Consider the following 24,790-nt stretch of genomic DNA (forward strand, 5'->3'; position numbering starts at 1 on the left):
TCAGGGTCCTGAAGTTTCTAGGTCGGTCAAGAATATCAGCAAGTCATCCTCATACAGGGCCACCCTATCTGAAATCCCTCGTCCCATTCGAAGACCCTCAACTTAGTGTCTATAAGAAGGCATTCCATTAGGGGTTCTATTGCTATGGTAGAGGGGGGCAGCCCTGTCTCATTCTCAGCAATATCATGAAGGGTTCCGATGTTACATTACCCACTCAGACATAGGTGTTGAGGTCTGTATACAATAGTCTAAAGTACACCATGGATTAACGCCCAAAATTAAGGTGTTCTACAACCACCAGATGTTGTATCCAGTCGCTCAATACGGCATACATCCTGTTTGATCCGGGTATATCCATAAATTACTCTCAACAGCCAATCAGCTAGAGTTTTAGTTCTGATTTTCACCTCAGTATTAAGGCGGGAGATGGAGCAATAGGAGGAACATTTCTCCAGACGGTGGCCCAGCTTAGGGATCGCTACAGTTTCTACCGTGCAAAGGTTAGAGAGAAGACGTGCAAGTTTCACTTCATCTCCCAGCAGCTGTTTAAGAGGTATGTTTAGTTCGTTCATAAATGCTTTGATGAATTCTTTGGGGAAGCTGTTAGGGCTGGGGTTTTCCCTTGAGGTCAAACATCTCGGAGCGTTCAAGAGTTCTCCCGCTGTAAGGACCTCCTCCTAAGCCTGCATCTTGGCAGCCACGAGGATGCAAAGGGGTAGGTCCTGCAGAAGGCTATTGATCAAAGCATATGACAATGTTCCACGTTGTGCGTATAGTGTAGCATGATATTGTATGAACTGTCCAGTTATGGTGTATTCGACAGTAACCACCGCTCCATTGGAGTTCACCAAAGAGGAACTATTTTGCTTGATTTGGCAGCCCATTGATGCAGATGGTTCTTCAAGGCCAACCATATTTTCTTGGCCTCATCTAGGATTGTTTTCTGGAGCAGCTGCTTGGTGTGAGTTAGGTCTGTGTATAATGCAGAACCTGAGCTTTCACAGCAACACTTCTCTATATCACGAGCACATGATTCCAAGTTGCTCTTTTATACACTTCTTCACCCCCTTCCCCCCCCCCCCACCTGCGGTCGCTGTGAAGGTTTCAGAGAAGACACAATGAGAAGTCACAGATCCGTGATTCTTAAAGAAATGTCGATCGATGGCATCACCTATGTGAGCTCTGCATGCCTTATTTTGAAGAGACCATGCGGCTGCTGTGGAGTCACTGGTGAAAGACCCATCACCTGGAGCTTTGTGGCTCTCTTGTTGAGTGGTCCCGGGGTGGGATCGGTTTTCGGGCCTGTGGAGGTAGGAATGATGAAAGATTAGAAGGGGGTGGCACCGAGATACTTACTCTAAGCCACAGTCACCATCTTCAGTGGGCAAGCCCTGCCCCCAAACTTCAACTAATTTTGAACTATTGAAACTGGGATTTCATTTACTAAAGAGTTACAATGAGCACTTTAAAGTCGTTATGTTCATGAAAACATTCTTTGAACTTGAACTAATTCTAAGGTATTGGAAACGTGTCTTATTGGTGGAAAAGAACATGAACTATCCCTAAACACCTAGTGGTTTACAAGCATGTGTATGTACAGAGTGTCACAAATAAGGTATTGAATTTTCAATTAGAACATATCATTGCCAGATTTGGGGGCAAAAGGATATTAAGTATATTGGTTATCTTTCCCCTTCATAGAATTCAAGTAGAGATTAGTTATATTAACCAAGGATAAATATTTACATACATGCATTACTTTTGAGATACTTATTGTTTGTGTGTTTAGTTTTCAGGAATTACCAGTTCCATTCTAAACTACACAGATTTGTTTATACAGCAACAGAAGTCCAGTATATCCATTCACAACTGTAATTACATTTACTTTGCGGTATGACAAGAAACTTGGGATATTTCTTTGCCTTAAAGGAATTCACTACATTCCGCAGACCTCCTTCATCAGCCAAGTGTTGAGGCAGAAGCAGTGACTTGCTTTGTCTTTTTTCTGTCTTATCACATTACCCTTTCCCTGCATCTACTACTGGCCCTCATTTCGCTGTATATGTTGTCATTGGTGGGACCAGTGAGAGACAGAAATGGGAACCATCTCAGCAGGTATGTTTTTCCTTTGAATCCCTGCCTGGATGAGATTTGGAGACTACACATCACCATTGAGAGATGTGTGCAGCAGTTGGCGAGCTGCAGAGCTTGCCAGTGAGCTGAGCTCTGAGTGAAATACAAATAGGTACGGACCTTCAGGATCCCCTTGATTAAAGGTGGTGGTGCTCACCCTTCTTCCCCTTGGCACCTGGAGCCACAAAAGGTGAGAGCTCAGAGCCTTGGATATACAACAGTGATAGAGTGTGGAAGACATCCCAGTCTCATTGCTGAATTGGTGACTGCAAGGAATGCCTCTGTCCCCCACTCGGTGGTAGGTGGTGGATCAGCAGACAGGTAAAAGAGATCCATATATCCGTCTTCCCTTCCATCCTACTTCACTATAGAGTATCTGTCCAGACAGCACCCTCCAGATTACCTTCTATGCTTTAGAGGGTGCATCACACTCTTGATGAACTGCAGTCATCTGCTTCATTCGGTGACAAATTGGCCACGGCATCAGCAACCAACTTTTGCATTAAGACACCTAATGGCTGACCAGAATTTGGTAATGAGCTAAAGCTGGAAAAGGGATGGCCCTACAATGGGGCTGGAACATCGAGAAGATTATCTAGAGCTGTGGGCAGGAAATTATTTTTTGCAGAGGTTTTTTATGGGTCACAGAAGGTGTTAAACCTGACAGTCGTAGGGTGGTCTCGCCCACAACCCCCCCCCCCAATCTTTTTGCCTGCTTGCCTCACATTTTTGCTGTATCTTTTTGTTGGCCTTAGAACCATTTACCACTGTTAACCAGTGCTACAGTGCACATGCTTCTCCCCCAAACATGGTAACATTTGTGTATCCAGAAATGGCATATTTTATTTACTTGTAAGTCCCTTGTAAGTGGTGTCCCATATACCCAGTGCCTGTAAATTAAATGCTACTATTGGGCCTGCAGCATGGATTTTGCCACCAGTTAAGTAGCCCTTTCAACCTGCCTCAGGCCTGCCATTGCAGAGCCTGTGTGCAGTTTCACTTACACTTCGATTTGGCATTTAAGTCTCTTGCCAAACCTTAAAGTTCCCTTTTATTACATATAAGTCACCCCCTAGGGCAGGCCCTAAGTGACCCTAATTCCACAGGGCTATGTAAGTAAAAGGCAGGGCATGTACTTTTAAGTTTTACATGCCCTGGTAGTGAAAACCCCCCCCAAAGTTGTTTTTCACAACTGTGAGTCCTACTCCTCTCATAGGCCATCACTGGGGATTCCTTAATATACTTTTAGACTGTAATTCCTGATCAGAAAGGAGTAGCTTTGTCATGTTTCACAGCATTGGAAAGGTAACGATAAATCCTCTTTACTGATAAAGTTGGATTTAACGTTACTATTTTAGAAATGCCACTTTTAGAAAGTAGGCATTTCTCTGCTCTTACTGCTCTGTGTGCCTCGCAGCCTGTCTCCAATACATGTCTGGTCTAGGTGACAGCTACACTTTGTGCATTTCCTCTAGAAGCCACAAACACAGGAAGGATGGGTGTGACAAAGGACTCATCTGCATTCTGATTGGCCTTCCTGGGCAGGAAGGGTGGAAGGGAGATGACACTTACATTTCAATAGTGCCTGTCCCGACATAAAGGGCTGATTTCCCCCTACTGGTTGTCTGGACCAAGGGCCAGGAAGAAAGGATCTCTGTTTACTTGAAAGACCTTTCTTTGAAGTCACCTCACTTCAAATGCATTTTTGGGTACAAGAACTGGATCTCTGACCCCACCAAATCAGAAAACTACTGGACCTGGGAAGAACTCTGCTGGAGTAAAGACTGCTGTGCTTTAAGGATTGCCACTCTGCCTTAACTGACAGTTCTGAGGAACTGCTTCTCTGGTTTGCTGAGCTGCCCTGCTGATCTGCTGAGGACAAGGACTGGACCCATCTCACTTGAGCCCAGGGTGGCTCCAAGGGCTTGCTGGCTTGCACCCTGTTCTTCTGCAGTCTCATGGACATCAAAGACTGCCTGTAACTCTTCTGGTGCTGCTGGACTCTGCCATCTATGAGTCCTACCCTTGCCTGAAGTGCCGTTTCCAGTCCTGGGCCTCAGAAGTGGGTTTTTCAGCTGCTTACTGCTAAAAACCGACACATCGTCACCACTGCGCTAGTCGGAACTGACGCGTCACCCCTTCGTAACCGATGCAGAGGCTGTTCAATGACAGTAGATATACATCCTGCGTAGTTTGACGATGACGTGTTGCATTCAACTCAGCGGAGCTCCACAATGATGCAGTGACCCAACTGCGTGGAAAATATACATGCATTGCCTTCACATTTGCTCCTCGGTATCCATGCTTGCTCCAGCCAAGGTACTTTTTCAGTGGACCCTGCTAGGGTTCTGTAGCCAGCCTACCCTCTTTCTCAGTTGGTCTTTTTAGTTTAATCTTTAGAAAATTATATTTCAATGTCTACTGTTTGGATTTTTGTAAACTTGTGTGGAGTCCTTTTATGGTGTTTTCATTGTGTTACTGTGTGTGTGTGCTGCACAGATACTTTACACATTGCTTCTTAGGTTAAGCCTGCCTGCTATGTGCCAAGCTACCAGAGGGTGAGTGTAGGAAGGTACCCTCTTTTTGCCATGGTTACCCCCCCTTATCTGCCTGTTGTCTGTGTGTTTGACTGTGTTCTCTGGGATCCTGCTAACCAGGACCCCAGTGATTATGCTCTCTCTTGTCCTTCTTTGTCCCTGTGCTGTGGGACTCATGTGTGCGCTGCCTGGTCTTCTGAGGACTCTCTGAGTTGCTGAGAGCCCCCTCTGATTCCCCCTCCTGGGTAGAGTCCATCAGGTCCCTCCTGGTCCCGGGCAGCACCATTTTCCACTGACCGCAAGCTTTGCGTGTGCCAAGGCTTGTTGGCGGAATCCAGTGACGCAAGCAAGACAGCAGTCATCCCTCCGGGGTGGGACATCATCTGCACCAACCAGGAACCTGCATCCGTCTTCTTCGGTGCAGTACTGACTGTTGTTCTTCACCAGTGGTTCTTCTTTTGCACCTTCATCCGGGTTAGCAGGGTCTCCTGTTCTCCCTGGACTCTTCTGTGCTTATTGGACTTGGTCCCTTTCTTCCACAGGTCTTCAGGTCTAGGAATCCATCGTTGGTGTCTTGCAGTCTCTTCTGGTTCTTGCAATATCTTCTTTCTCGTGTTCTTGTGTGTTCTAGGAGAGTTACTATGATTTACTCCTGCTTTCCTGGGCTCTTGGGTGGGTTCTATTACTTATCTTTGGTGTTTTGAAATACTCCCAGCGCCCCTTTACACACTACACTTGCCTATGTGGGAAACCGACATTTGCATTCCACTTTCTTAGTATATGGCTTGGGTTCCCCCTAGGACCATTTCTAACTATTGTGATTTTCACTATTTGCACTGTTTTCTAACTGTTTTTACAGCTATTTCTGCATACTAGTGTATATAATTTGTGTATTACCTACCTCCTAAGGGAGTATAGTCTCTATGGTATTTTTGGCATTTGTGTCACCAAAATAAAGCACCTTTATTTTGTTGCACTGAGTATTTTCTTTCATGTGTGTGAGTACTGTGTGACTACAGTGGTATTGCATGAGCTTTGCATGTCCCCTAGATAAGCCTTGGCTGCTCAGCTACAGCTACCCCTAGAGAGCCTGGCTTCTAGACAATGCCTACATTTCACTAATAAGGGATGACTGGACCTGGTATAAGGTGCAAGTACCTTAGGTACCCACTACAAACCAGACCAGCCTCCTACAGTGAGCACAGGGTTACTTAAAGTGTGTATCTGATTTAACCATGACAAGGACTGAGGTTCCTGCTTGGACAGGGTGAATACCGCTGCCAACTAGTGACCCAATTTCTAACAGAAGGTGAGGACATTGAATTTATCCCAAGCTTTAGCTGTCTGTTGTCAAAAGGTCTATTGTGTAAAATATAAGTACCTAGAGTGGGCTTTGGATCAACTCATTGTTTTTCTTTGGTTGGCTTTCTTGTTAGTCTTATCTCATTGCTTCTTATGCGAAACACGTGAAGAGTGTGTTTCACACAACAAGAGTATGGAAAGCCCTGAAGCCTAGCTGTTTACATTGTTTCCTATTGGATAAGTTGTATCCTTCCATGGTTACAGTCGGGAAACTTTGTTTTTCTTTTTTCCTTCAGCATTTCATTGAAGTGCATACATTTTTATGTATTTATGTTTTTATTAAATATTACTGTTATGCATTTTTGTGAGGCCAGCGTCACACTGCTCCCGTGTTACTTGCAACCTAATTTGTTAATTCCTGTATTTACGTTTTTGTAATTTCATTTACTGTTTGAAAATGTGGCTGTGAACAGTAAATTAAACTTGCAAAAAAGCCCCAAATAGTGTTACACTGTGTATGCATGCGTAGTGTTATCATGATGCAGGCACATGCACTTGTGACCATTTTGGAATACTTTCTCGTTCAGAAATCATATTTTCAAATGGCCGCAGATTTGTGCGCATGCATCATGGCGCCCCAGCGGTCATCTTGAACTAGTGTTTTCACCCAAGTACAAACCATTCCAACATGGCCACTGGCGCAGCCGCATGTGGCACATAGGTGTCCATTTTTGATTTGCATATTTTTTGACTTTGCTTTACAAACAAAAATCGGCAAATCCAATAGCTTAGCCCTCGCACATTTAAGACAAGATCTGTTAGCCTTGCCAACATTTTTTTCAAGGAGGGAACTGGCAAGGACGCGTGTACAGGCCGGGAATGTGGGGGTGTAGCATGACTTACACAGTAGCACTGGCATGCTAAGCTCTGTTTCAATAGCTTTTGCTCTCCAGTCTTACCTCTATGTGACAGAAATACCCACACACTGACTAACTAGGAATAAATGAGTCAACCGAAAGTTCGGTTGGTCGAATTACATAGGCCACTGTTAAGTTTAGAGTGGGTCTTTTAGGATGAGACAGGAGCCAGTCAGGTAGAGGCGAGTATCATTATTATTTAAATGTTAGGTCCTTAGGTACAGTATCATTTGCATATCTCTAGTCAGGGCTTCCAGTCCACTCACCAAAATTCCATCACATCTTCATTCACTTTCCGAAGTCCAAACACTAGTTCAGCGAATGAGGACATGAGGGATACCACAGCGGCATGATGGCTCATTGAATTAAATACTTGTTGCTTCAACGTTCTGTAACCTGCAAGTGCAAAATGTAATCCCATGCAATGGTTAGCTCCATCTTCTGTCAATCGAAGGTCGGTGTATTGAATGGGACATGTTATTTACCATGCATAAATGTTGCCAAAACTGTGGTATGATGTGTTACACAAAAATAGCAATTTTTACTACACATGTTGGCTTGCGCTTGCTCGCCATAGTTTGATTTCAGGTATGTTGTAACCTCTTTCAGCCATCAGTGTTTGTCCTTTTTCATCCATGACAGAGCTCGTTGGATGAGGTTAGGGACGTATGCCTGTGAATTGATAGCAAAGGCATAACCAGGGCTTACACATGTATTTATCTGCATTGTTGGACTTTATAGACCTCTTCTAGGTTTCCATATACATTTCATTTAGCATAACAGAAATGGGAAGACAGTTTGAGCTGCTTGTTGACAAAGACAGGTTTAGCCTCAGGTCAGCTTGAAGGAAGCCCTTGTTGAAAGCGAACAAGATGAGGGCAAACCTCCATGTGGAGGTACCTTTTAAATACACTGCACCCTGCCTATGGGGCTGCCTTGAGCCTATCTTAGGGGTGACTTATATGTAGTAAAAGGGAAGGTTTGGGCCTGGTAAGAGGGGGTGCACTTGCAAGGTGGAACTGGCAGTTAAAACTGCACAAACAGACAGTGCATTGGCAGGTCTGAGCCATGCTTACAGGGCTACTCCTGAGGGTGGCACAATCAGTGCTGCAGGCCCAGTAGTAGCATTGGATTTACAGGCCCTGGGCACACATGGTGCACTATATTAGGGACTTACTAGCAAATCAAATATGCCAATCATGGATAAACCAATCATCAATACAATTTAAACAAAAAACATTTGCACTTTAGCACTGGTCAAAAGTGGTAAAGTTCCCAGAGTCCTAAAGCCAGCAAAAACTAAATTCAGCACAGGATCAAAACAAGAGGTCAAAAGCCAAGAAGAGGGAAACCCTGCAGAAACGTCTATCTCCAACAGGCCTATAGAGACTAGTGACATAGAATTAGGGTGTAACCTGTGTCGGAAAATTAATTCTGCAAGTTCCAAAAAGATATCTGTACAATTTATGGGTCACCCAGAATTGTCATAGCTCTGTGTCTCAGCTCAGAATCAGAACACAGGTCTTTTGTCACATTTCTGTGTCAGGTTAATTACATTTCTCTCCAGCAGCAGGAACAAAGGCTTCCCCACACAAATGGAGCAATTAACTGTGTTTCACTGAGCTCCTGAGGAGAAGTGAGGTGGGGCTGAGGGATCTACATCAATCGGCTGTCCCACTGTACCAGGGATGGGCCTGTCCAGGTCCACTGAACAAAGGAGGGAGCCCAGACCCAACACAAGAGGGGGCTCCTTTTTGAAAATCTAGTGAGGAAGGCCCTGACAGTGATGTCAGGTAGAGGCCCCAGAGGAGATGTGGTTAGTGACTCTTAGATGATGCAATTTTGAAATGGCAAAACATGCTGTGCAGGAGTGTTGAGACAGGGGTAGGGAGGTGATGTAGAACCCTAGCATTGGCCGGGATGCCAGACTTTTGGAACTGTCCACTCCCCTTTACAAACTTGTGCACAAGGAGGAGACTTTCTATTGCCTGGTGACTTCTCAGAGCTTCGCTGCTGGACCCTGGGCTGCCACAGAGAATTGGAAGGAAAAAAGCCCTGATGCCCAGAAAGAACTATGGACCTTGGCCAGTTGAACGCAGGACCAGTGGGTCTCCCCAAAGACCTGTGAGGCTGGCCCCCTTACATCCCCAATGGACGAGTTGGGGGAAAGTCCTGGACTTCGGCATCCAAAAACCAAGACCATGAGGAATACTGGCATAGGGAGTCAGGAGAACCATCTCCCTGAGGAATTCACGATTTTAAAGGTCTGCTGCAACATATTAACTCTGGTTATGCAGCCTATTCATCAATGGGGCCCTACTCCCATTCTGTTGTATTCTGACATGTTGCTTTATTGTGGAATTTTATTTTTAGGACAGCTTGTGACAACACCTAAGAGTTACCAGCAAGCCCCCTAACACAAAATGCCAGATCTATTGCTTTGCTAATTGTTTTTAATAGTGATGGACTGAACAATTACAAAGGCTTAAGTCCAGGCCCAAAAGAGGGTACATACTGGTAAACTATCAAGGGACTTATATAAAGGCAGATGAATGGCTCATTGATATAAACAAGTGACTAAAAGACAATTTTAATGGTCCTCAAAAGGGAAACTTAGTCTGTGATATCAAGTAAAAAGAAAAAGGTTGGAGCAATATCAGTCAAAGATGTAAACCATATTGAGAACGTTGTCTGCTAGTCAGCGCAGGAGAGGTCACGTTATGTCGTCAGAGTCTTCCAGATCTTCTGGATGTGACATAGACTAATGATTTCCTTGAAGTCGAAACAGCAGACAGGATACAGATTGGCACCGGCTACAGTGCTGGACTGCAATCACATAGGGTGGGATAAAGATTCTCCCTATCGTGTTATCTCAATTAAATCAACTTCCCAGATCCAGCCACAAGATCCAATTAAACATGAGGCTAAAGCATCAGTGAGAAATTCTCACACAGCTTGAGTACCAGGAAGTAATCAAACCTTGTGTCTCTGCAATGAATAACCTTTATTACCCGTAGCAAAACCTGACCATTCATATGGAATAGTTTTAGATTATAGACATTTAAATAGTCACATACACACATTTGCAATCCAAATTGCACACAGCACAGCACTTATTAACAACATAGTGCATATAAAATACAACCTTGGCGACAACCTTGGATATTTCCCATGATCTCCATCCTCAGCTCTCTTGGCCCCCCCAGCAGACACCAAGAGCACAACCTCCATGTGGGCACCGCTCAGCACTCAATCCACCTCAGCCATCATTTCATCCATTCACTCCGGGGACCCACCGACCCATGCCTCCACCACCTGTTCAACCTCAGAACCCACCTCATCAGCACGGAACTCACCAGCATCCTCCACACCTCCATCACCTTGGTAGTTATTCCGGACAAATGGAAACATGCGGAAATCAAACCCCTCCTGAAAGAACCCTTTACCCCCTCCAATGAACTCAAGAATTACTGACCCATACCTCTACTTCCCTACCCAGCCAAAGTACTCGAGAAGGACATCAATCAGCAGCTCACCAGCTACCTGGTAGAAAACAACCTACTGGATACCTCCCAATCAGGTTTTCGCTCCAACCATAGCACCAAGATCACACTCATTGCCGCCACTGACATCAGAGCACTCCTCGACTGTGGGGAAACCACCGCCCTGATCCTCCTCGACCTATCAGCTGCGTTTGACACCATCTCCCACCACACCCTCATCAACAGACTCTACGGCATCGGAATACAAAACACTCTCAAATAGATAGTCTCCTTCCTGACGGGATGCACACAGAACATCAGACTACCCCCTTTCACCTCTGCACCCAAGAGCATCATTTGCAGCGCAACCCAAGGTTCATCCCTCAGTCTCACTTTGTTCAATAAGTATATGACCCCCTGGCTGACATCGTTAGATTCCATGGACTCAACATCATCTCGTACGCAGACAATACTCAACTGATCCTCTTACTTACTGAAGATCCCTCCACTGCCAGAACCAACTGAATGAAGACCAAGTGCCTGAAGCTCATCTCCAACAAGCCAGAAGTCCTGATCCTCGGGAAAAACATTTGGGACCATAGCAGGTGGCCAGCCAAACTCAGACCACGCTCATAGCCTTGGCATCATCCTCAACAGTGAGTTGACCTTGAAGCGGCAGATCAACACATTTGCCACCTCCTGCGTCCACACCCTCCACATGCTTCGCAGAAACTTCAGATGGATTCCAGTCACCCAGGCCCTTGTCACCAGCCGCCTCGACTACAGAAACGCTCCCAACTCCTAAAGAGACTCCAGACAATACAGACCACTGCTGCCATTCTGTACCTTCCCAGGTGCACCCACATCAGAAACCTCCACTGGCTCCCGCACACCTACAAAGCCCTACACGGCCAAAGACCAGACTACGTGAACCACCGTCTACACTTCCACCAACCCACCAGACACCTGTGCTCTTCCTCTCTGACCCTCTTACACACACCCAGAATCCAGCACAGCCACACCAGTGGCCCCTCTTTTTCCTACATCACCCCCAAGGCCTAGAACAACCTATCCCTCCACTCCCAACTGCACCCTCACTGGCACACTTCAGGAAGAGACTCCAGACCTGACTCTTTGACAGAAACATTACACCCCAGTGCCCAGCTACCCCCAGGGGTGACAGTGACGCACTCTACAAATGACTGATTGATTGATTGATTATAAAAATATCACAGGGGCCAAAGAAAGTTAGAAAGGTCATTCCAGCCAGGAGATCCATCCACGCTGTATGCCATTTCACTTTGCTGAGCTCAGCCCTGTCTCTGCAACCAACCAAGGAGACGGCGAGCGGACCCCTATTTTCAGGGAATGGCAGTGGGTGTTCCTCCCATGGACTAAGTATGGGCAGATTTGGGCTATCACCACCATGCTCTCGCTTAGAAGCTAGGTGTTAGGTAGGATTCCTATGCACGTTTATTCCAATATTCTTGGGTTATTTTCTTTTCATTGACTGTAACAATCTTAATTGTGCTATGTATTATCTTCCGAATAGTTGCAGCTCATATATTTTATCATAGATTGCAGTCTTTTCAATAAATGCCATCCTGTATCTATTCCTTTTGCCTATATGTGTGTATGAGACATTTGCTAACAAGAGAAAGGGGTAAGATTTGTTGACCACGTCTTCCTTGAGGACATCCATCAGGCTGCCACAAATCACCTTTGCTTTCTATGTTTGGGTGAGATTCTGCTAGCTAGCCAAAAGGATTGGGATTGACTCAGTCACCCACAAGCAGTGATGCTGTGCCCAAATCCAGAAGTCTCATTCCCATAACGAGAGTCCTACGACAACATAAATAATAATAATCATTAATAACTAGTGATAGCTCAACAAAATATCTTTACAACATGTGGGGGCTTAACCAATTGTTGCCATTCACTCATTGTTGAAGTAAAATGGTTTTCCTGTGAGAAGAATCAACATTTAACAAAATACATGCAGCAGTTGCAATACTGGAAACTCTACGGTATAAAAGTAGGTCCTAGGGGTAAAATTACATTTATGAAAAAAACAAGCTTAGAATGTGTTTCGCACCAACCAAAGATTCAGTTGATATACGAGGCAGTCTTCTGTGTGAAGGAGTTACACTCAAGACAGGCTGAACTCCGATTAAAGGTATAAAGTTGTGAACAGTACATATCATTCCTTCAGTTTACAGTGTATACTTGCCTAAATCCTAGCAAATCCTAGAAAGATAATAGTTATTGTAGCGTTTACCTGAAACCATGACAGAGCAAGAAGGGCCACAGTAGTCATCTTTACAAAATCAAAATCAATTGCAGGGAAAGCAGTTATGCTATTGTGTAGGCCAGGGTAAGTAAGCATAGGAAAGCTTACTACAAATGTATGGTTGGTGCATATCTTTACCTTTCCAGACAATTCAGGAAAAGGAAATGTACCTGCACACAGATTGTAGGGGTGGAGGTCTGTGCCGCTATGTGGTAGGAAGAGTTGACCAGAATTTGGGATTTTCCTTCAACAAATACCTCACCAGAAGCCAGGCCCTGAGGCAAACCACTCGCTGTGCATGATGCAGTTGGCTGCTGAGTGCATTTGGGGGATGGGTGCAGGACGTGGCCTTGGGCAAGGCCCGGTGTCCAACCTTGGGGTTGGGCACTTGCTAGGGGATGGACACAGGTGTGCAGCAGGGAAATTAGTCACCCACTGGGTGCTGGATGTGTGCAGGGAAACGATCACAGGTCCTGGCTGGAGTTTTGGCATCCAAGGTGGGGTTGGGTACATTCGGAGAGTTGGGCACAGGAATTGGTAGGAGGCAGGACCCTGTAGCCAACTAGGAACAGTAGTACCAGCATTTGGTACCATGGTACCCAGTGTGGCCCCAGTGTGGCTCATGGATACTGGTACTGATACTGCTGTATTGAGAAAACATATAATACTGGAGAGGGTCTGATGACCATACCTTGCAGTGAACCTCCATTGTGCATAGAATGTGTGTTGTTGGGGGTTGGTGGCCTGCAGTGGGCTGGGCCAAACCAAGACAGCGTGTTACTGAAGGCCAAGCGCTGTGGGTGGTTGGGTGCCTGTGTGTGTGTGTGTGAGGGGGGGGGGGTCTGGCACAGGACCTAGCCACAAGCCAGGCTCTGTAGCCAACCCCCTGCTACACACACAGGACCATGCGCAGTAAGCCCTGGTGATGCCTCCAGGGCTTACCTATTTCCATTCTATGCATTCACGTGTGTACACCCAGTAATTCTATGCTGTGTATGACTACAGGTCCTTTACTAACAGCTTTCCTATTGAAAATGGTGTAAGGGTTTATGGAGTCATGTGAATAGCATTATCATGGGTGATGCAATTTGAGATGCCATCACTGATGTAATGAATGATGTCACTTAAAATGTCCTGAGTAATATAATATGTGAGGTCATAAGCAGTGCATGATGGGAACAAGTTATAGTTAGTTCAATAAACTATAACTGGTTAATTTCAGTGGTTTTCAGTTCTTAAATGTTAGTTCTGACCTCATTTCAACACTAATAAAGTTACTTTAACCCTTGTTTTTTCACTGAATTTCTGAGGCTTTTAACATAAGGTAAGATCGCAAGTAGGTAGTTACACTCAGGACCATGTTTCCATAGGAAAAGCATTTTTTGACTTGCCTATATCTTTGGCATCATTTGACAAATCTTTATGAAATTTTTCAAAATAAGTGTTTCGGTTAATCTTGTGGCGCATGGAAAGTTTCGGGATGATCCATCAGTCAGGGGCTGAGAAAAAAGGGGCTAAAACATTTTTGCATTCCCCATGTTAATTTACGTAGGAATCTCTAGACGCGACTACAGGCCGAACCACTGGACGGAATTACACCAAATTTGGCAGAAAGCTAGCTGTTCATACGCAGATCACACTTTTGCTCATCCGGAGTAAATTTGTTCAGTAGTTTTTTTTAGAAATTTAGGGAAATTCTAATTTGTATATCTCTGGCCATGAAGTATTTGCAAATAAAGACGAGCTCATGCAGGGAAATGCACAGCTCTGATTGTATGCCAGCTCTGATTGTATTTAATTTTATTAAATACATGCGGTGGCCCGCGGCTCCCCTGCACGCAGGGGACCACCCCCCCCCCCCTTGGGCTTCTAATTAAATACATGGTGGGGGGTCCCAGCCCCAGGGGACTACCTGGGGCAAAATGTAAAAGAAAAAGGGGACCACTACCTCTCAGGGCAATGTCCTGTTGGAGGGGGGCCATGCCGCCCCCTTGTGGAGCCACTGATGGCTGTGAGAACCACCACTCCTTAGGGCCGGCTCCTGCTGTGTCCCGGGGGTGCCCACCCCTGGGACATAGCTGTTTGCTGTGGCTTGGCTGCAGTCAAGCCACAGCAAACACTTCGGGTTTTGACAGCGGGACCTTTAAAGCAGGTCCCGCTGTTAAAATCAGAAGTTTTATCTCTGTCCCCTGCATGCGTGCAGCGGACAGAGATGAAATGCTTCAATAAGCATGGGGCTGCTGTCAAAGCAGCTCCGTGCTTGCTGAAGCAATGGCACTGCAAGGGAAGCCTTAAGGCTTCCTCCTCAGTGCCAGGCAGCCCGTAAATGGCATTATATATGTATTTTTAAAATGTAATTAAAAATGTACATAGGGGTCCCGGGGGAGCCCTTAAGGCTTTCCCTGTGGTGCCAGATAGACCGTAAATGGCTTTTGATATATTTTTTTTTAATTCAAAGAAATATGAAAGCCCATAAAGGGCTAGCAAAAATGTAATAATTAACCCCCCGTATACACTGAGCTACGGGGGGTTGGGTCCAGGTCGACTCATTTCCATTATTTATTTATTTTAATTTTAAAAAAGTTATATAAAAAAATACGTTTTTATTTTAAATTGGAGGCAAATAACTCCTTATAAGTATATCAGACATCAAAGCCAAAAAAACTCTATGTCTATGGGGTCATTCTAACCCTGGCGGTAAAAACCGCCAGGGCGAACGACCGCGGTAGCACCGCCAACAGGCTGGCGGTGCACCGCTGGGCATTCTGACCGCGGCGGTTCAGCCGCGGCCAGAAACGGAAAGTCGGCGGTGTCCCGCCGACTTTCCGCTGCCCTTGAGAATCCTCCATGGCGGCGGAGCGCGCTCCGCCGCCATGGGGATTCTGACACCCCCTACCGCCATCCTGTTCCTGGCGGTTCTCCCGCCGGGAACAGGATGGCGGTAGGGGGTGCCGCGGGGCCCCTGGGGGCCCCTGCAGTGCCCATGCCAATGGCATGGGCACTGCAGGGGCCCCCGTAAGAGGGCCCCAAAAAGAATTTCAGTGTCTGCCTAGCAGTCACTGAAATTCGCGACGGGTGCAACTGCACCCGTCGCACCTTCCCACTCCGCCGGCTCAATTCTGAGCCGGCGTCCTCGTGGGAAGGGTGTTTCCCGCTGGGCTGGCGGGCGGACTTTCGGCGGTCGCCCGCCAGCCCAGTGGGAAACCCAGAATGACCGCTGCGGTCTTTTGACCGCGGTACGGTCTTCTGGCGGTTCCCGCTTGGCGGGTGGCTACCGCCGCCCGCCAAGCTCAGAATCACCCCCTATGTCTATCTCTCTCCCTCTCACTTTCTTTTTCACTCTGTCTCTCTTTCAATCAATTTTCCCACTCACACACCCAATCAGACACTTACGCATCTACTCACAGACCCACTCAGCACTCACGCACCCCCACAGACATCACACACCCAATCACACACCCACTGACACCCTGATGTACCCACTCACAGACATGCACATACTGATGCAACCACTAAAACACTGATGTTTGCACCCTCACACCCAGACAGACACTCGTACCCCAGATAAAGCCTCGCACACCTATTTTCACACCCACAGAGGCTGTGGTTAACTTCCGCCATGCATGTACAAAGGGTCGTGCACAACATCAGGTTGGGTAGTTGGGGGGGTTGGCTGCAGGGACGGGCTGCAGGCCAGCCATTGCGGGCAACCCCTACTGCACACAGGAGAAGGCAGTGCATGGTGAAAGGTTGGGTGCTTATAGGGGGTTGGCCGCGGGCCAGGCCCTGCGGCTAACCGCCACTGCGCATGGCCAAAGGGTGCACAGCTAATTACTCCCCATACTATGTCATTGATGAGATCTTGTTTGGCATCTTTGATATCACTGCAACGTTTGCAATAACGTTATTGATAAGAAAGCTGTGCATGGCAAGGGCGTGAGTTATAGTTACCTTAGAACTCGAGTTACAGTTACTTGAAAGAACTCTAAATATAACTGCTGAATTTCTATGGTTTTGTAGAAGTAACTTCAGAACCTAACTATAACCTCCCTGTAACCTTTGTTTTTTTCAGTGAATATTTATTCTAAGAAAAAACGCCGCACTCCCTCGAGGCTACATTTTGCAGATTCCATTTATTACACAAATAGCATTATCAGATACCACGTCACGTTTCGACTCTGTCTTCATCCAATGGTTTCAATCTGTAGGTGCAGGTTATTCCCATTAACATGCCTTTTATTGGTGCAGAGGCATTCTGGGAATTGTAGTTCAATGTATACCTCGCTTTAGAGTCCATACTGCGCTGTGAATTAATTGATAGCATACATCACAATCAGCACAACTCCTGCTTATCTTCTTATCAACAAAACTTGTATGAGTGAATTTAATTGGATTTGTCACTTTGCTCAGTGCAGCGAACCTGCAGTCCTTCCTGTAAATTTCACCAACGCTCTCATAAAGTTAATGATCAACAGGCGGTGCGTTTGTAGTTTGCAGCCAACAGTACATTTCCAGTGATAAGATAATTAAAATTTCACATTCCAAGCTCTCATTTGCTCTGTCAAATGACAATGAAATGTTTCTGCTTGCCTCCGGGCCCGTATCCCCTGAATAAGTATTCAGTTCAGGGCTGCATCAGTAATGTGAACATTCAATCTAGGGGAGTATTCTCACCAAATTACCTGATGAGACTGTCCCACTCATTACAGGATGGTGCAAGGTGCTTTCGGAGCTATCCATCTATTCGTCAAATGTGTAGTACACACGCAGGAAATTAGTATCTCCTCGCCAAACCTGTTTCCTCCTGATGAATCCATTTGTTTCACAAATACCGGGCGCTATCACTTGTCTTCAGTCCAAAGCAAGATAGTCTAAAAAGCGGATTGCTCTGATTGCTTGTGCCAGCGTGGGGTTAAGACCACAACCTCTTTAAAATATATTCCAACAAAAAACGCTGCACTTCCTGGAGGTTACACTTTGCAGATTCCATTTATTACACAAACAGAATTATCAGACACCACAATGCGTTTCGACTCTCCGTCTTTATCCAAGGTTTGCTCTGTGAAATGACAATGAAATGTTTCTGCTTGCCTCTGGGCTCTTTTCCCCTGAATAAGTATTCTGTTCAGGGCCGCATAGGCTCTCTTGCTTTGGAAATATATATAATCCGCAACCAAAGAATAAAGACGCGCTCACTCAGAAGGCAGTGCAACAGGTTTGCTCTGAACAGAGGCGTGTTTTGGGCCGAAACGTGTCTGTGTTTGGAGTAAAACCTGTTGCGCTGTCTTCTGAGTGAGCGCGTCTTTATTGTGTGGTTGTAGATTGTAAATTTCAGCTCGCGTGCTCCACCGGCACACGCTCCACCCCCCTCGGGTATCGGGCCCCATTGGGAGCATTTGGATGTAGGATATATCTATATATATATATATATATATATGTATCTATATATATATATATATATATATATAGATATATATACACACTTTATTAGCAGTAATATAATAGTATTATGAGTGTGCATGGAAAGCTATGATATAATAGTGTACATATGCATGGAAATATTTGATTAGCAAATATTTCTGTATCTAATCTTGGAGATTTTTGTGAATTTTTTAAGAGTTGAATATCTCTAATCATAGGAGGAAACATATAAAGCATACATCTCCAATTTTTTTAAAGAAAATGTTAATGAATCAGACTCTTGGTCATTTAAGTCAGAAATCCGGCTAGTAATGTTGTATTAAATATCTTCTGAGGAGGATAAAAAAGTATAACATAAACATTCCAATATGAAATGTTTTCTTCTGAGTTTTATTTACATATATTTAGGATGCAAGGAAGCGCCAGCTACCATAAATCTCAAGCGGGTGGGGGAATAAACAAAACGAATAATTTAAAAAAAAAAAAAATTACCTTTACCTGCCGCCACTGACCACCTCGCTCCTCTTTTGATGATATTGGTGTCCCACAGTCCCTGGGACACCAGCAGAGGCTCCCCACGCAATTTTGGTGCTGCTCTCATGCGGTACCTAACATGAGAGCAGCGCCAGGATTGGTCTGAGTGGCTTGTTCTGCTGCTCAGACACTGTGTGGCAGTCTGTGCAGTATCTGTAGGAGAAACCTAAGTGCGCATGTCAGTTTTGCCAGCCTGAGACAGCTAGCCAAACTGACATGCAAACTTAGTGCGCTGACTCCACCCCTTCTCCTCCCCCGTCCCATGGATCAGCCCGCCCCTCCCTGCACCTGCTGGATGAGCCAGCACCTGAAAAATAAAATGATCACAAAACATTGTTTTATTTTTCAGCTGCTAGCTCTGAGGTAGGGGTCCGATGCTCTTTCGCCATTGCGAAGGAGCTGCCTCTGATGCAAGAAACAAAAGGTGAAGAGACTATGGGCCCCATTACGATTTTGACAGATGGAAAAGCCTGTCCGCCGAAATCCCGACAGGGAGGTTCCTGCCATTGTGGCTGGCTCCCCATTACAAGTTTACCGCTGGGTCAGTGGGCGGAAACATCAGTTTCCACCCGCTGGCCCAGTGGGAAACGGACTACACCATTGTCTCCGACTCGTAATAGAGCCAGTGGCAATGCTGTAGTGCACAGAGAGCACCAGCACCCTTGCAATGCAAAGCAGACAGTGAACATTGCGATGGTGCTGGACAGGGGGGCCCTGCACTGCCCATGCCAAGTGCATGGGCAGTGCAGGGGCCCTCCTGAAGCCTCCTGCACCCGTTCTCCACCAGCCTTTTCATGGTGATGCCACTGCCATGAAATCGTTGGTGGAGAACAAAGTCGTAATCCCCAGGGCAGTGCTGCTTGCAGCTGTGCCCTGGCGGATTAGGACCACCACGACCGCCAGACTGCCAGGACGACTAATCCTGGTGGTGCTGGCGGTCCAACTGACTGGTTGTGCATTAGCAGCAGTCCGACTGCCACCGCGAACATGGCGGTCATGAGACTGCCAGGTTCGTAATGAGGGCCTATATGTTCTTAACACTGGTCTAATATAAGGCACTGTCTTGTTCTTTCCAGGAATGCGGCAAGGTAACGACAGAGGTACAATGTATCGTTCAGCCATCTACACTTACACAAAAGAACAAATGGAAGCCGCACTGAGATCTAAAGAGGATTATCAGAAGGTAAGGTCAACTCAAGTGCTCGTTGTCTAGTTCAATGGTCTGTGAACTTGGTTGCACTGCGTAATGTCTATCGGTTGAAATGATGCCCAATAAGGAATAGACTTGCAATTCTTAATGCTCTTCAAGAGGGTGGGGGGTCTTAAACAAAGGTGATGCATATAACACCTGTTATATGATCTCAAGGTTACATTTGTCATACTAGCAAGGTTGGCTTGGCGCTTCTGGTCTGCTCATCGTCAATATGAGTCTGCTGCAGCTTGCCAGTGTACTCGATCTTTACCTGAGCAGAAGATTAGACATCTATAAGAGGAAGCTAAATATTGGATCCAGTGCATCTTAGTCAATTCCACGCTTTCAAAGTAGCTTATGTCAATTTAATAATGGATTGAATTATGTGCTATCAAGACACTTTAAAGCGCATTGACAGTAGTCCAGAGGAAGGTAAGTTTGAATGCCGTGCTTAATTTGTGCTTGTTGTTTCCGGTGCGGAGCACCGGCACTTATTTCTGAGGGCCGGCGCTTAGTTTCTGTCTCAAGCATTTACTGTGAGCAAGACACGTGGGACAGATGGAGGAAGAGAAAAATGAAAAAGCTTCAGAAAGGGGAAAAGCAGGGAGCTGCAAGAGTGAGCTTAAGTGGCAGGGAGTGGCTGTAAATGGACTGAAGAGGCCCAAGGTGGCTTCAGGATTACGCTGCATCAGTATTATGTGTCGCACTTTTAATTGCAGCAGCCACATGTTTAAGAGGAGAGCTTTGAGCACCGTAACCTTTTTATTTACAAATTAAGCACTGTATGAATGTAATACTCTTCACTCTTCCAGAGATATACCTAAACACACTGTTAGTTTACATGCATGGTTAAGAGCACCGCTTTCAAATTAAAGTAGGACACTGAACTCTTACTGTGTAGGCCACACTGCTTCACAGACTCTTCTTGTTGCACATGGCTGGCGACCCGTCATCCTAAACTGAGCACTATAACACCAAACAAGTTGCAGCAGAGCGCAAGATGAATTTTAAGTAACAATAGAGCTCACACTCGATACTCCTGTTCTACTCATTTTATTACATGAAAACAGCTATCCGAACACTATATTGAGCGCCCTAATGCTTTACTCTATAAAATGCCAAACTTATTGTTTTTTCAGTGCTTGTTCATCTTTGATTTACTGGTTCATGTTTTATGTTTAGCTTTTCTATAATGTTTCTGTTGCATATTCAAACTGAGATTCAATCTCCCGCCTGACTCCTGGTTTGGGTCTTGGAGACAATTCAAACTACTTGCTTGCCTGTGATTCCGGTCTCTTAATTTTTGGGGTTCCCATGTTTAAGGTTGTGTTACAGACTGCAGGGATGTCAGCAAAATAAGTTTTCTAATGTGTGCACATAATGTTTACAAATATTTGAGAGGCACTTGTCATGACATTAGTGCCTTATCTGTGTGATGTATATGCTTGTCATAAGGGTGTTTTGGGTACACCTGTCCATGACGTACAGAAAAAAAAGACAAAACAAATATGTATGTATATATATATATATATATAAACATATATATATATATATATATATATATATATATATATATATATATATATATATATATATATATATATATAAATATATAATTTTTTTCCCATGGTGCTTGTGGCAGCACCAGTTCTGGGGGAAATCCTTAAATGGCAAAAAAAAGGTTTTAATTACTTTATTAAAGTACCAAAAAAAAAAAAAAGCCCATCTATAAAAACATATAATCGCCGACACGTTTCGGCAGGACGCGTTCAATTGGAGAGACAGACACACACACACACACGCCCAAAGCTGTTAAACGATATATATAATTTTACATCTTTGTTCATCTAGTATATGCAAATGATCAGTGTGGACCTAATTCTTTTCATCACAACTGAATTTTTAGGACGTAAAAATCAAAACAGTACTTTTACTATTGTGTCAATTGTCTTTCGCATCTCTGAATATCTGGAAGCTTCGTGGAGAGTGGACAGTTCCTCCAGTATGTGACCAATACCTGTGGCTGAACAAAGATTGAAAAAACAGTAAAACATTTCCGTTTGCCTAACCCTTAACAACCATGTGATTGGCAAAAAAGTCACAAAAGGGGGGCTGCAAATCATTATTAATTGCAATTAAGAGTGTGCGTGAAATTTACAGCTTGCAGTGATCTGTATGGATGATTAGCAAATATAGTTGTGGGCCGCAAGCCACTGAAAGGTTAACGACACTTCAGACGGGGTGTTAGCTGATTGGCAAAGGAGGAGTTGTCCCCTGGGCACTGCTGCGGCAAGGCAGTGCTGAGGGCTTGGGCAGTGGCAGAGAAGCTCTCAAGAAGCAAGATTCCTTTCAGCCCCAGCCTTGATGAAAAAAGATGCAGGGTAGAGAAGGATGGCGATGGGCGGTAGGGAAGTTGGGAACAGGTCAGAACAGATTGACGACGGTGCTAGAAATGATTGTTAACAAGCAGGCCAAGGTGGAAAAACAGACGGGGCCAGTTGAAATTCGCCTGGAAAAGTGAAAAAGAAACAGGGAGTTCTGGAGGCTGCGATAGTGAAGGTGGAAGTGCTGATAACACATGCATGAGGGCGCACCATTTATGTGCAAGACCTGTTGACTTCTCAACAGGGTTCAACTACTGCCTTGTTCCAAGGTGGCACTGGGGCACTTGAACAGTGACTAGAGTGGCACAGATAAGGGTCATGGTCTTTCCTATGGCGGATGACACAGAAGATGTATATGTGACGTTTTCTGGACATCTGACCCTTACAGAGTATGCTGGCCCTGCATTACTTTAGTATCTAACCAGAACATCTAACTGTGAGACCTTCGGGGTCAGTGGGACCGTCATTTGTGGTGTTGGCGGACAGAGAGTTGGTGCTGGGCAAGGCAGCCTCACTGAAACACTGTCCGGACTTGAGCGAGACTCTTGCTGGTGATTCATAAACTTTTGGCCTCTCACAAACTCTTAGCTCTCAATTGGATCTCAGTTTGACTCAGAGTACCAGGAGCAGGAACTTGCTCCTTTTCTGGTTTTGCCTGTATTTGGCTAACAAACATTAAAAGCGTTTGCCTTGCTTGCTTTCTTTATCCATGGCTCTTCAGGTTTCCTTTGAAGATGATGGTGTATGTCAGTTGATCAGAGGAAAATCCCTGCCCCCGGTTAAAAAATTTTTTTTTTTAAAAAGTTATATTGAAGTCTAACATCAAACATCCAAAAATGAACACTTTCATCCATCGTGGAAGAAGCTCGTTCTGACCTATCTACTAAAGATTCATCCAAGGACTATTTAATTGGCAATACATGAGAGTGGGACACAATACTTGTTCTTTTTTTATACATAAGAGTGGGACACAATATTGGTTCTCTTTTTATTCATCAGAGTGGGACACAATATTTGTTTTCTTTTTTTGAGATAAGAGTTGGTGAGATTTCATGAACTTGTTGGCCCTCCTAAGTGAGTCTGATGTCTACATATAAATTGTGGCACAGACTTTGGAAACCGGTGGCTGCTATCACTGCATGTGACCTAAAGGTTTTTATTCCAGAATTTCAAGCAAGTCAGTGGCTCCTAAAGGTTTAACCTTTTCAATATAAGATTAAAAAAAGAACAGATTGCATTTTATTGGATTATCTCCGGAGCAGCACCGACATGTAATCAGGTTTTATGCGGTTTAATGCTGCGGTGAAACAATGTACGATGCGAGGACTAGCATGGAATGTTGTCTTGTGTATCAGTTCAGCCAGGAAATGTGGAATACTGAGAAGTGTGTTGTGTATTCAGTTGATGTCAAGACCAGCTGAAATGTGTGAATGAAGAGGCAGGCAGGCTCAACATAACCCTGGCCTTTCCTATTGAGACTGCCCCTGGAACACCTGAACGCCCCCTTGTGCTTGCCGACTGGTGCAGGCCTTCACTGTGTCTCATCCTGAAGACGAGGAGACTTCATCACATTGCAGAAATTGTCGATAGTGCAGTATTCAAATAAATAATACGATGCACTTACCAACGTGTACTATGGCAAAGCTGTACAAAGCCCACAAAGTACCTGGACACCACCTGAAGTCTGAGTACTACTGGAGCACACCTGCAATGTAGACATTAAACACAGCACAAACACACCCAGCAAAACAATCAGGCAATTGGGTATAAAAGGAAGTTTGGAAATGAGAAACAAGAGGAACTGAAGATGGGAAAAAACAAAAAAAAGGTTAAGGATCAGAAAATGTCAGTGAATGAACTGGTACTTTGTGCTAGACTTCCCCACCTCCCCCCAAGAGCCACTAGCTTGTTATCCAAAGCTGCCAATCCCTGTGTCCCAGACGCCATCTCACTGATCCCCCTGAGTTATGTATTAGCAAGCCTATTATTTTGTCCTGAGCTCTGTCTGTACCCTCCCTGCGTTCACATGTGTGTGCACGCCTCTCTCAGAGTATGTTGGTGCAGTGCTTAATTTGTAAATAAAAAACGTGCCGGTGTCCAAAGCTCTCCTCTGAAATTTGCGGCTGCTGCAATCAAATGTGCGAGCACAGAATTCTGAGGCAGCGTAATCCTGAAGCCACCTCAGGCCTCTTTAATCCATTTACAGTCACCCCCTGCCCCTTCAGCTCACTCTTGCAGCTTTCTGCTTTCGCCCTTTGTGACGCTTTTTCGTTTTTCTTTTCCTCCATCTTTCCCATGTGTGTTTTGCTCGCAGTAAGTGCATGAGGTGGAAAAATCTGCACTGGAAACCACCGTCTCAAATTAAGCACTGTTTGGGTGATGCCTGTTTCCTAGCTCTCCGATTTCTGACACTTGCTTGACAGAAACACAGAATATGACCTAGGCAGTCCTTAATTTGTAAATAAAAAGGTGCCGGTGCCCAAATCCCTCCTCTTAAACATGCGCCTGCTGCTATTAAATGTGTGAACACGGAATACTGAGGCAGCGTAATCCTGAAGCCATCTCGGGCCTCTTCCATCCATATAAAGCCACTCCCTG

The 24,790-nt window shown here is 45.1% G+C and overlaps 1 protein-coding gene across 2 annotated transcripts in view; it reads left to right on the forward strand.

The window, feature by feature from the left end:
• Positions 1-24,790, forward strand: part of MSRA (methionine sulfoxide reductase A) — an 885,765-nt gene that overhangs the window by 512,130 nt on the left and 348,845 nt on the right. For both annotated transcript variants that reach the window (XM_069233798.1, XM_069233799.1), the window contains exon 5: positions 19,693-19,799. In XM_069233798.1, the coding sequence (XP_069089899.1) occupies positions 19,693-19,799 (107 nt within the window). The remainder of the gene's footprint in view (positions 1-19,692; positions 19,800-24,790) is intronic.

The sequence above is a fragment of the Pleurodeles waltl genome, chromosome 5, assembly GCF_031143425.1.
Source record: "Pleurodeles waltl isolate 20211129_DDA chromosome 5, aPleWal1.hap1.20221129, whole genome shotgun sequence".
Taxonomy (NCBI): domain Eukaryota; kingdom Metazoa; phylum Chordata; class Amphibia; order Caudata; family Salamandridae; genus Pleurodeles; species Pleurodeles waltl.